Consider the following 14,311-nt stretch of genomic DNA (forward strand, 5'->3'; position numbering starts at 1 on the left):
AGATCTGTATCAACCAAGAAAATGAAAGTAATATTTGGAGGTAGGATATATTTTACCTCATGGTAAATTATTTAGGGAGCATGCTAATTCAGAACCAATTGTCGTGAAAAAGCCAGAGATTTGAACTAAAATCGAGTTCATGTTTGCTGTTTCATTTGAGATTGTGCACTGCCTTTTCTTTACTTTTCATACCCCAAGTGACCTTTAATAATTCTTACATTTATAATGGGTATTTCTGGACAATCCTCTCAAAGCACTTTATAGGGAACGGGGACTCTCCTCTTCCACCACCAATGTATAGCACCCATCTGGATAATGTGACGGAAGCCACAGTGTGCGAGTATGCTCCCCACACACCAGTGGGGAGGAGAACAGATTAATGAAGCCAATTCAGAGCTAGGGACTGTTAGGGGGCCATGATTGGTAAAAGCCAGTGGGGTATGTTATAGTGGGGTAACATACCTACTCTTTTTGAAAAAATGCCATAGGCTTTTTAATGAGTATAGAGGACCTCAGTTTTACTCTTTATACCTTTTTACAATATAGTATCCATGTAGGATCCACACAGACTGCAGAGTGAGCACTCCCTACTGGTCCCACTAACACCTCTTCCAGCAGCAACCTTACCTTTCCCGGAACGTCTCCCATCCAGGTACGGGCCTGACCTGTGTTGGGATTGAGAAGCAAATTGACTTGAGCCACAGTTGCAGTGCAACCAATTCTGTTCCAAGAAACCTCAACCAGGAATACTACCAATATATGTCATCTACTGCTTTTTTGCATTTGTTTATTTACACGTGCTTGTTTCAAACCTGTGTAAAGATTGAGTCCGTTTTTCTTCTGTTCTTTTTCTGCTCAAGGCAATGGATCAAACACTTTGAGAGATGTCAGTAGACAGCGAGGGTTACAAGGTGCCACAGATATTCATTTAATTAATTAAAAAAAATACTTAAAGTGGGACACCCAAAAACAGAAAAAAAGTTTCAAGTTCACATTCATGCAATTGTTTTACAAGATACATGAATATGAAACGAGTACTTAGTTCTCGTTTGTTAGAATGGGTTGTAAAGATATTAAAGGCAAAATATGCTGTTTCTTTGCTCATTTTCTGCTAGACAAATTTCTTTAAGGAAATCTTTCTGAGATGCTGGAGCCACTCTGTAATAAGAAAAAAACCCACAAAGGTTGCTTACAGGGTGTCGTAAGAATACTGACTAGTTTTTTACCAAGTATAACATCTCAGGTCTGGAAGGCTAATAATCATTTCTGATAGGTTGTTCAAAGGTATACCAACAAAACACCACAGAAATGACCGCTCTCCATACCAGCTGTATGGAGAGCGATGCACTACTGCATATAGACCTCGATACACGAATGTTCCACCCCAGTATTCCAGTGGAAACAAATCACTATACAAGCCCAACATTGTCATGCATGGTTTTCAATAGATCTGCATGGGAGAAAAAAAAACACGATAACAAAAGTGTATCTATCAAACATTGCACAGATGTTTATTCACACACAACTAACAAAACTCATCTTCAATGTTGCCTGGGAGAAAATCACCACTGTTAGCAAATAAAAGAAAATCATTAATGTTATGAACTGCAGACAGGGCAAAAGAACACTGAACTGTGGACATTTTCTAATTATCTTATAATTACAGAGGACGACAGTCACATGACTCAACTAACAAGACTGAAGCAGAACTGTCATTTTTTTTCTGCACGCAGTGATAAAATCATCTGTGGGGCTGCACTTTTACTGGTTACAAAAGTACACAAAGAAATGATCAGATGTTACTAATCAGGGGAGATTTTGTGACATAAGACATATAACACCAGGTCAACTGTAAACAAAAAAATAACAAAAATAAACCAACTGATTTACAGATGTTGGAGAAACATTATATTCAATGTTAGTTCATGAAACAATCATGTGCACTGTAACCAAACAACAACATCCAGTGAGGATGCCCTATAAGGTGTATGTTTTAAACGTTTTAAAAGCGCCTTTTTATAAGGGCCTGTTGGCATGATGTAGACTGAGCTTCATAACTATGTTTCTAAACCTTAAATAACTTTATCTTAGAGGGAAAAGGATGACCCAACAGAATGTGTTACAAATGCATAGTTTAAAATGTGAAAAGATTGGTCGTTGATAATTAAAACACAATACAGTTTTAATACAGTATTTTCTAAAGAGTAAGATTTTTTTAAGAATGCAAAAATGTGGGCATCTAAATCTTTTGTTTTGAGTCTATTAAAACCTAATTTGTTTCATTGTATGTGTGTTTTTCTAATTTACAATAATCTGATAAATTGTTACTCCCCGTTGCCTTAATAACAGGTATGAAAGCTGCGCTGAACATGCACTGTATGAAAGCTGGCTGCCTTATTTGTTGCCGACCATATTCCAAAGTGAAAGAAGAACTTAATTTTGTTGTTTTATTCTGTTTTAAAGAGGTTTGGTTCGCTCAGCACTACTTGTATCACAGAAATGTACTGTTGTCTCATCAGCGTTGCCCAGAATTCTCCTTTATTGCCGAGTCGGGTTCATCGTGAAGATTGATTTCATGTGCGATTGTATTCATTCATTCAGGCTTTATATAATCCTACTGTACATGTAGTCTTCATTTTACAGCAGGGCCCGGATACAGTATACTATTTGGTTCAGTTTAATATATTGACCAGGGGTTTAATCAGACCAAGAACCTTTAATACCTTTCCGTTATTCCACATGTATCTGTTGCATGCTATAGATAGTTCTTCCATACAGATTTCGCTTTGATTTCATTTGCTTATTGGTACCTGCTGTTCGGTGAAATGCTGGTCTTTAAACAACCAGCTGTGGCTTTCGACATTCTTTACTCCTTTCATTAGTTTCGTAACCGATACAAAGTGCCAAAGATTATTTTATTAATATATTCTCCAGTACGATCTCATATGATCAAAGCCGTTATCTAGAATTTGTCTGGATACTCTTTCAGCCCCACGCTAGAACTGCAGGAACAGTGTGGTGTCCGGCCATCTGGTTTCCAACTACACAAAATGACAAAATGCTTGAGAGTTGCCAGGATATAATCTTTATGAAAGATGTTCCGCCGTGTGACGTTAAATAAAAAAAAATATTTTTAGGTAAAAAATATTAAGGCAATGGCGCAACGGAATGATGCTTTCAGACCTCAATTACATACTCATAACATTTTTCCTGTAACGTTTCAAGACTTCGTACTTACCAGCTCGACAGCTTTCCTGAACTGCCACTCACCCCAACCCCTCCAATAGGGCGCCACATGCTGTTCTGACTCCTCCTCTGTGGATTAGTGAAGTTTCTTTAGTTTCTCCAGCAGGGACATCACGCAGTTTAGCTTGATCAGAGTACACAGATAAAAGCACCTCGGTCACACAATGTTTGTAAGGAATCCCAGTGTGTATCTGACCCTGTTATTGTGGATTATAGTCTCATGGAACTGGGATAGCGTCGCTGCAAGGAAGCAGGACGAGTCCTTCTTCACTGCCAGTATTTACAGAGCAAGATGCACATCGAGATGTCTCAGCCTGCACCTCACTCGCATCTCTGCTTTTTTCAAACATTTCCAGGTAGATCACGTTTCATTAATCTTTAATGAATGCATGGTGGATACATAGTGAAATGTGATTGTTACATGTGTTATTATTCTCAGCATATTAAGTTGCCAAGTAGCTGTTCTTGCTGAGCGCGCATCAGCAGTCCCTGACGCTTGTCCGAAGGCTCGCGTTTAATTGTTGCTCTTGTTCATTATCATTCACTGAGAGCGATAAGCATCGGAGCTGAAACGTCAATGTCTGAGTTCCAAAATTCAGAAGCCCTTTATCGAACTAAGAGTGGCGAATGAGTTGTTCGACTTCTGAAGTTCCAAGACTTTAACTAAAGTTTACCGAGAGGGATCAGTGTTAATGAAGAGTTTTGGAAAGAGCTTGAATTAATGCTGTAGAAACTGAGGACTGAATCCTGCATATGCAGCAGAGTTACTGGTCCTGGCACTGCTTCTTAAGGATGCGCTTTGTGATTATCGGGGTATTCGCTATGTCCGTGAAGACTTAGCTGGTGAGTCGTAATAATTAAGTTACATGAAAGAGAATACTAATGACTGGACGCCCCTTTTTACTTTTGTTTATTAATTGTAATCTAATGCGTTTTACCTTTTAGCGCATACTATTTGAAGGCATTTTATTTAAACAACTGTTGACTTTAGACACTTTTCTAAAACAGAATGTATAAAATGCAAGACTAAAGTGATATTTAGCTGTAAATTAAAAAAAAATCCAATTGAACTGTGAATTAATAGAGTTGAAGAAATGCGCTACCGGGATTTGTCCGTCTGTAGCGGTTTTTGAGTTACTGACTCGTTAACTTCATCTCGATAAATGGCTTAATAGTAGCTTGTCCGCATGTGCTACTTTGACGCCGAGGATAAATAACTGAATAAAAAAATAAATGCGATTTCAAGATTGCTTTTAACGTGAAATCTTTTATTTATAACAATCGCCTACAGAAAAACTCCCCTGCAACCTTTTCTTCAAGGTTTGAAGGGTAGTAATATTTGTAACTCAATTTTAATGTACTGTAGCAAGTATGTATAAGTAGTTTAGGCATTTTTATTGTTACACCTAGATGAACACGGTTTTATTACAGTGCTATTTAGTGAGATGCATTAATGTGGTTATTTTTTAAATATGTCTATATCCTTTAAAAGAAACCAGTTTAAAAGTTTTAAAAAAGTGATTAACAGGTGATGTTATACGGTGTCTTTTTCATTTCCATCATAAACTAATTTGCAGGCTTGAGCAGCGCCTGACTGCGTTTGTTCGCTGCCTCCTGCGGTTTGAGGCAAAATTATGGGGTCCACAGCATCTATTATTCTTAATTGTTGCACGTAACTAGTTTTTAACATTTTAATGACTAAAACCATAAATGATCCCACTTCTGCTTATTTTTAAAGCAGTCATCCTCCATTTTCATCCCACAAACGTTTTTGTACTGGAAATTCAATGGCTATGGGTACTGGAATTCAACACCTGGTCTCTTTTTTTTTCCACGGAGAATGGCAAAGCCTACTATAGTATCGGGCACCGGGGATGTTTTTTTTTTTATTCTAAAGCACTCGGGGTGCGGTGTAGTGTCTCGAGCAGATTATTTGAGAAGGAATAGTTTTTAATCCTTTCTGGGTTGAGTACGTATGTTGTGTCAGAAGATGTTTTGCACCCTTCAGTGGACACAGTGTTCCCTCTCGGGAATTCAGCGAGAAGGATTTGTAGGAGACTTTTAGCGCTTTATTGAATGATCTGTATATGGTATACAGGCTTTCTTAAAAAAAAAAAAGATGATGTAGGAGTTTAGTAAAAAATATTCTGTTTAACTAAAAAATAAAATTTAGACACTTCTCCACGTGTTCATATTAGTCATATTAGTTAATTTAAAATTGTAATCAGGTATGACAGTGACTGATGTTTGTTTGAAATAGCTGTTTTGTTTAGTGAAATTGAAAACCAGAGTAAAAGTTGATAAAGAACATTGCAGAGATATGAAGAGAACTTCACAGAGCAATTAATTGCAAAAGGCAAAAAAGTAATTCAGTTGAATTGTGATAGCAGCCAGTGGAAAGCAAATGGTTAAACTGGAATCCATATTAATTTCCTGTCCCTCTGGATACGTTTTAGTGCTCATTTATTTAACAATTCAGCTATAGACTCTTCAATTCTGATACACTGAAAGTGTGGAAGACTGCTCCCACGCTGTCTGCTTAACTAATTGCCTTTGGTCATGTGGCCTTAGGCTCACAGCAAGTCTTGTCATTACCTTGATCGCCTTTAATATTCAATTCCCAACAAAAGCTGAATTCTAAATAAAAAGCTAAACCATATAAGAATACTCAAATGCAGTAACTTTTTTACTTGCAGAAATTGACAAGCCTTGTCGTATAAGGCTATTTATAACATTATCCAGAAAACGTTCTTGAATCTGGCCAAACACACTGGTTCTGCCAGGAATAGGAACAGTGGTTACAGGTGACACACTCTGAGTCTTGCCGAAGCATTCTGGACATAGAAGGAGAGGGCAGCTGCAAAAACAAACCCATCGTCTTTGGTGACCAAATGGTACAAGGTCACACCTCTCCAAAGCACTCAATTCCATACACCATTTCCATTTCCTCTGTTAATGCAATCTTGTATACTACACCTCATTAGTAAATTTACAACAGAGTGATCTGCCAGGTAGGGTTTTATTCTAACAAAGTAACTGACACCTGGGTATGTGCGCAATTTAAAAGAATGCATAGATCAAACATTTGTCGACAAGAAAGCTGAAAAGATTTGCTTTTACCTGTGGATTTTGAATTAATAAAACAGAGATGACTGTTTACAGAGTTTACTTTGACAGGATCAACAAAAAAAGTCTAGCTGCCAACATAGAAACAAAGGATTCAGACTTGGAATCTTTTAAGTCATTCCTGATGTCTAAACAAGTCATAATTTTTCATCATTCTCTTTTTTTAACTTCATTGAAAAGGACCCTGAAAATGTTATTTTGGCTTCATTACATTTCAATACAATTGCTCATTTTGGCAAAATCTTCACAGGGATCGAGATTACTTTAGCCTTAATTGGACATCTTTTTATTTGCTTACAGTATTTTCTTTCAGTAATTTTGTCTTTTGAAAAGCAATTCTAAATGAAATGTTTTGTTTTTTCATTATGATTAATATATAACTAAAAACCTATTACAAGTTATACATCTGATGTAATGTGAAATTAGAATATATTGCTAAATGAAATATATTCCCTGAAACTTAAAAAAAAACAAATAAAAATGACCCATTTTATCCTGAAATAACCTAAACCCTTAGGCAAAACTGAATTTTGGATTTCAAAAGACAGCAGATTAATGGATGTCTTTCAAAACAACTTAAGGTCTACATAATTTTATTTTAATAAAAGTTTAGTGGTCTACAAAATTCACAGTGATAAAACCTTTTTAATATGGTCAGTTGTACTGAAGACATCTGGAAATCAGATTCTTTATGGAATTTCTGATTGTGTAACTTGCACATCAAATAGAAATCATGTTTCCTGGTAAGGTGTGGAGGTGGCTGTGTGAGTGCAAAACATATGGTTTTCTTTTTTGACAGTTTCAAATAAATCCACCGTCTATATTGTGCTATTTTGACAGCTAGGAAGCATAGTGTGGATTTGCATGGAGAAATTGCTGGTCTTTGAGCACACTGTTAAGGTATGCAGTACTGACTGGATAACTGATACCTTGCTGCTGATTGGGTACCTACAGTAGGCTTCCAGCAGAGTCACTTCAATGCTCAACACAATGTCGTGGGTTGGAGCTACATTAGTTCATTTTCTTTCTCACACTGTTGCTTGTGAAACTGTAACGGCTGGGATAGACGCAAAGGCAATCAAAAGTGGTAATAAAAAAGGCAACTTCAGATTGTTATGATCTGGAAATAATGATGTCTGCGTACTGTATGTATGTTCAACATACAAGTGTACCCATCAGTGTGCATCTCTCAGTCCAACACAATGTTGAGAGAAATTTATTAACCTTAAATTAAACCCCCAAAAAGGTTTACAAAAATCCTTAAACTAGTTCCTACATTATGTGTCTATACTGTAGATTCTTCTCTTCAAAACAGAGTGTTTGTTCATTATATTATCTTTTACATGGGGTAAAGCTATTTTGTCTGAATTTTGTTTTAAGTAGGAAGACATAAAGACAAAAAACATTAAGTGACATTTGAAATGACAGGATTATCTGCCTGAAGGTTTATCACAGGTAACATACAGTATTTTCCTTTTAAACATTGTTTTACCTGTGAAGCAAATGAGATCAGGTTTTGTGTTTGTGTGCTTTGAAAAACATTTCTAGAAACATTTCCATCTACATTATTTTATGACTTTGGAGCTTTTCCTGAAAAAATAGTTAAAATCTAAAACATTTTATTTCACTCACTTATGGAAATGTACCATTAGTCATATTCCAAGAAGGGACACATACAATTCCCCGCAGTAGATATTGGGGCCACTACAACAGCTAAATGCTTCAAGTAAAAAGAAGTACTGTTCACAAATCTCGCCAGAAAACATTAGTTTTATATGGATATATTTATATGTTGGAAGGTGTAGCTAAAAATAATCAATGCACTCTTGTTATTTTATTTGCGCTCATAAAAATGTTACAGTTTCTGTGTTATTGGAATAAATAACTTTCTTTTAAGAAAGGTGTTCTTTACCATGGAAAGAAAAACATTTGAAAGCAGTTGTGCTGTATTTCCTTGCTTCACTCCTTTATGTGTTTTTGATATAAAATAACTTGCAATGGAATCACACAGTGACCACCACAAGGCTTATGTGTAGACTTTTCATTAGTTAAGATACCAGATGAATAGAGGATTATTTTGCATGGTTTCACCTCACAGTAAATGGATTTAAACCATGACAGACTTTGTCAATAAATCAAGTCTTCTGTACGTAACAGCTAAACATTTCCTTGCTTAACAAGTGGCATTGACAAATGTTTTCAGGCATCCCTCTATGTAGTGACGTGTCTTTTAATAGAATGTTTTCATTAAACAGTTGGTACTGTATGGTTAGCCTATAAAGCACAGAGCACTCTGTTTAATTTTGTTTAATTTTATTATAGAACTTCTACACAATGGAACAGTACCTAGAAAATGAAATAAACTAGAAAATGAAATTACCACACAGATTTATACCTGCACTTACACTACACTACAATTTCAAAGCAAAACCAAATAAGAAAATGAATGCAATAACTGCTTACAAGTAGCTCTTTGTCATGATATGACAAGTTCAGAGTTATTAGTTGGTTTTGATATTTTGATATTTAATTTCTCGGTTTCACATATTTGGTCTTTGATGGCAACATATCGTTTCAACTATGTGTACAGCTCTATACGAGTATTTACAGATGACAGCAGGAGGATAAATATTTGGCTCCAGGAATGACATAGTGGCAGACAAGTTTTAAAGGGCAAAAAAGTTTGTGTCTCTGCTCCTATTACCCTCTCTGCTGAATACATTTGTAGAGGTGAAGCAAGGTCTAGAAAACATAAGCACCTGAAAGGCTTAGCCGTTCACCAATGTATTACAGAAGAACATAATTCTACACATAAGTGTAGGGATGGATCAGGATATTTTAGACTTGTACACACAAGTACACTAAAATCCATTGTATGACACTGGACAGCAGAAACTCTTTGACACTGGGTTTTATGTCAGTCTTTTATAAAATTGTTAAATATAAAAAATAATTTTAAAAAATCCTACATACAGGAACCACCACCAAAAATCTCCTTTCTCCGCCGTGTGTTTGTAAGAAATAAATTTTCTGCTAAAATAAACTTCTCAAGTTCTTTGCTTCCAGAAAGCTAGCAGGCTGTGCGTCAGGACTACAGTATGAGTATGTTTCTAAAATATCTAACTTTACCCATGTTTTAAGTGCATGTTTTACACATGCTTTGATAATTGTAAACATCCTGGACCACCTGCTACATGTTCTCAGTTGACAGTGGTTTTGGCAGTTTAATTTGATTTTAAATTTTTCCTCTACTTTGTTGTGCATTTTAATGACCACATCTTTGACAGCACATTTGGCTATAGAAAGCTGAGAATTGCTGTGTTGAAAGGAATGTCATGCCATGAAGTACTGTCAATATAATAGTAACACAAACTAATGTGACCAATACTGAATGAAGCAGAACTCATGAAGGCTTGTGTGATTAGTTGGGCGGAAGTTGAATGAAGCATACTTTAAACTCGGTTTCATTTTTGCTCTTTTGTAATATGATGAAGTTTGTCTGGAATGTGGTCATGACTTTAGGGATCAGGACCTGACCTATAATTATCTTCTATTGCTGAATGACACTGTAGGGTCAGCTCTGAACAGCTGGTATAACATCTCATGCAGTCCTCCTGTTCCTCTGTTCCTGTAATAGATCAAAATTAGCCATCACACAACAGCTAAGCGTTGCCGTCATCCCACACAGAGCAGTAGCAATCTTGTGATAAATTTTTATGATGTCTTGCGCATGATGAAATCGGTAGTTCTTCCATAACTAGTAGATCTACTTGACATGCAAAAATAGAAGCTTCCTGAGACATGAGTTCAGACATTTAAAACTGAGAATCATGTTTTTTTTGTAAATGTGTACAGTTTCATAAACTGTTCTGTTCTACCATAGTCTTGATTTTTCAACAGTTGTGTTCAGATAGCTGGGGAATATATATGTCTGCAAAAAACAAAATGTAAAGAAGGAAGTGAGTAGCCCTGGTATTGCATCTTAAGGCACTGCTTGTTGTTTAAAACCATAATCCTCTTGACAGCAAGAACGTATTAGAGATTTGGACGGATGGCTGTGTGTTTGGGAGGAGGTTTTTTATTCGTCTTTGTAATAATGTGGCAGTGCTTTATGAAACATTGTCTTCGGTAAGGTCTTTATTTAGACTAATGAAAAGGTGGAAATTTGCATCTCATCTAGTTTAAAAAATAAAATACAGTTACAATGGGAAAATAACTTCAGCCTTTCAAGATGAAAACCCAAGTTTAAATATTTCGATTTCTGTTCTGTTCAGCCTTCAGTACATTTTCTTTTACCCTAAATGTCTTTGAAGATTAGTGAACATTATCCTTAGCACCAATTATGCAACACATTATGATACAGGATTGAAAATAAGCCGTTTAAGGATGAATTCCTGCTTGAAGTTTCACTAAGACTTTGCATTGGGTTATTATGTGTGAAAATTCTTTGAACTTGACATGAAACTGTGAAACCCACACAGACACCTTATGCCACCAGTCCCAGAGAGATCTTCAAAGTTCTGAAGTGGCTATTTAGCTAGAAAGTCCAAGGCACAAATATGTTACATCCACTTTGCCATTCATTTTTAGATGAGCTGCCCAACTAAAAAAATGTATTGGTCAGGGAAGGCAAAGTACTTGGTCCCTCTGCCAGCACTGTTGTAAAAACAGCAGGTGAAAAATGTATTTAGTTTCACTGAGAATAGCTTTGTTGGAAAATAAATGATCCCAGTGGGAAAATGATCACCACATCTTCTTCTACCACACTATTTCCTTTACCGTGAAGTAGGTTTTGTTCCTTCAGGGAGTTTCTGGTGTGCACATACACTAACTGCACTCAGAATAGGCAAATCAGAATGCACTGCAGATCAGAATATGCAAAAACAATGTCTGAGCATGCAACAAGCTGAAGCAGTTCTCCAAGAGACTTCATGTTCAGATGTTCTGTCCAGAACCTCTTGACTTGCAGCCATTAAATATTCTAGGATCTGCTTTCTTATTTTTTAATCTGCTTCATACAGCCTAGTTTCTAGTTTCATACAGCCAGTTGTTTTTGGACTCAGCTCTCACTACACTATGATTCTTATACCAATTTAGGACAGCATGTGACACACAGACATGCCCACTTGTACGGATTCTACACGCTACAAGCTCAGTAGTTAGCATAGCGTTGGGCACTGGGTTCAATTCCAGACTTGGGGTGCTATCTGTATGGAGTTTGTATGTTCTCCATGTGTTACTGTGGTTTCGACCAGGTGCTCTGGTTTCCTCCCACAGTCCAAAGACAAACTGGTAGGTTAAATGGCTTCTGAGAAAAGTGATCCTGGTGTGAGTGTGTGCATGTCTATGTGTGTATCCTTCTATGGATCTTGTCATGTGCCTGTTACTTGCCGGGGTAGGCTCAGGCTCCCCTGTATTGGATGAAGTGGTTAGAAAATGGATGAATAAAGTACCCCAGTGTGAAAATAAATAGCTGGTAAACTTTGTAGTTAGTTGTGGAAAACATTACAGTATAATAAAATGCATCTTTTGTAACCAATCACCTGTTCATTAATTTTGGAATTATTAACTATGTGTAATAGCACTTTAAGGAGGTTATTACTTGATTTACCTGTCAAACTAGAATTGATGGGTTCATGTCAGTTCGTGGGAAACAGTGAAAACAGGCCAAATACCCCATATAAAAATTTACACAATCAGTTTTTATTCATCAGACCTTTGATCATGGTAAACATTGCATTCAAAGTCACTGCAGGAAAAGTCACAATAAATTAACTAGGAACAGAATGAAGAAGAATTAAGACTACATTGAGCAAGGATATTAGGATTTCATGTCTTGTAGTACAAATAATATTCCCAAAGAATACTGTTTAATGTCCAAAGAATGAATTAAAATTATGGCACTGAAGAACTCCAAATAACATGTATAGTCTACACCAGATTCTGAACAAATTAAGTAAATCTAGGTCATTAACTTGTTAATAATACATACACAATACAAGTGAAGCCAGTGAAATCCTTTTATGATGTTCTAAAATCTTGTCAGAACCTGTAGGAAGTTTGAATTAAAGTACAGCTTGTTGCATAACTTTGTCCTTTTCAGTCAAGTTTCCTAGGGACATAACTTTCAAAGGAATGTTTTTTTTGTAAAAGTAAACTCAGAAGCAATGGCTTTAAAATAACCTAACTGAAGATGTTTGGTATGTGATACGGTATTTATACTTTGCACTAAACACCAATATCAGGATAACCTCTAATTTATTCTTCAATTTCTTTCTTTTCAGAATAATGGATCCTTGGTTTGGTGTCAGAATCATAAACAGTGCTCCAAGGTAATGTAAAATGAACCAAAAATAACATCATATCCCCATCGCTTGTTGTTTTAAATGTATTGTAATGTTTTGTTACTGAGACAAGAAACAATTTTGTGTGATAGTGACAATATTTTTTTCTAAAGAGAAATATTGGCTTAAACTGTCAGAGTTTTGCATTTTAAAATTCATTTTGATGGTATGATAAAATCTTAATTTGGCAGTCCTGCTTAATAAGGTTTCATATGGCAAGTGCATAACACCAGCATCAATTATGCAGCACTCTACAAAATGAATTGAAAAAATAAAAAGTTTAAAGATAAATTACTACTTGAGGTTTTTCTGAGAATGGATTTTTTACTTAGCATTGTGGGGAGTATTCAAAATTCATTGAATAATGTGCATAATGCTACGTATTTTGTTTATTAATGGAATGATGTCTCTGGCTTAAATACAAGACAAAATACAAACACCTGAGAAACATTATTCAAATGATTAAAATTATATATATATGTAAGATGTCATGTCATATTACATATGACAGGGCCCGTACTTCTTTGCACCTCATTAAATTCAGTTACATCTTCATTAGTTTTCTTTAAATTTCATTCTAATATGATTTACGTCTTCCAGCATTGGCTTTAAGACTTTTTTCAAGGGATATGTATTTTGAAATAACAATTATTATTTTTAATCTTGATTAATTGGATGTTCTCTTAGGCAACACATTGGCACAGTAGTTAGCAATGCTGCCTTGACGTGCTGGAACCCTGGGATCAATTCCTGGGGCACTGTCTGCTTGGAGTTTGTATGTTCCCCCTGTATTTGTGTGGGTTTCTTCTGGGTGCTCCAGTTTACTCCCACAGTCCAAAAACATACTGGTAGGTTAATTGGCTTCTGGGAGAACTGGCCCTGGTGTGAGAATGTTTGTGTCTGACTGCCCTGTGATGGACTGGTGTCCTGTCCAGGGTGTATCCCACCTTTTGCCTATTGCTTGCTGGGATAGGGTTCGGCTCTCTATTGGATGAAGCACTTAGAAAATGGATGGGTCCATGGTCTTGTCTTAAATTGTTTGTCATATTGCAAACTGCTTACTTCAAATACTTATGAATGAAAGAGGAAGCACACCCACTTGAAGGTTCGCAGTCCAAAAAGCTTTTATGTTCAGCTTGTGTTTCTCGGACACAAAGTTCCACATCATTTGATGGGTGTTGTCTAATTCAGTACAAAAGACAATTGTTTTCTTTCTATGGATCTTTACATGTTATTATAATCTTTTAATATTTGAGGTAGGATGCATTGAATTAGTATGTGGTGTATTCTTATTCAAATTCACGTCCTATTTATGCACATGTTCACTGTGTCCTCCTGTATTTTCATCATTCAGCTTACAATTTGGTTCTAAGAGGCTTGTGTAGGAAAATAATCTAAGTACAACACACATTTGCATGCGGTACAGCCATTTGCTCATTTAAATTCCTCAGTGTTGTCGCCCCTGTGATTCGGCAGAGTCTTCATAGCCTTTCATCTGGTTTATGGTCGGGGTCTGTTTGAGACAGGTGATGACACATCTCCCAATTTCTTTCTTAGCCGTTGACAGTTCCTTTACATAGGCCTTCCTTTGGCAC

At 36.3% G+C, this 14,311-nt stretch overlaps 1 protein-coding gene across 1 annotated transcript in view; it reads left to right on the plus strand.

Annotated features, from left to right (window-relative positions):
• Positions 1–3,336: 3,336 nt before the first annotated feature.
• Positions 3,337–14,311, plus strand: part of LOC102684025 (anosmin-1) — a 68,102-nt gene continuing 57,127 nt past the window's right edge. The window contains exons 1-2 of the mRNA XM_015361486.2: positions 3,337–3,602; positions 12,657–12,704. Coding sequence (XP_015216972.2) covers positions 3,411–3,602; positions 12,657–12,704 — 240 coding nt within the window. The 5' untranslated portion in view covers positions 3,337–3,410. The remainder of the gene's footprint in view (positions 3,603–12,656; positions 12,705–14,311) is intronic.

Source organism: Lepisosteus oculatus, chromosome 13, assembly GCF_040954835.1.
Source record: "Lepisosteus oculatus isolate fLepOcu1 chromosome 13, fLepOcu1.hap2, whole genome shotgun sequence".
Taxonomy (NCBI): Eukaryota; Metazoa; Chordata; class Actinopteri; order Semionotiformes; family Lepisosteidae; genus Lepisosteus; species Lepisosteus oculatus.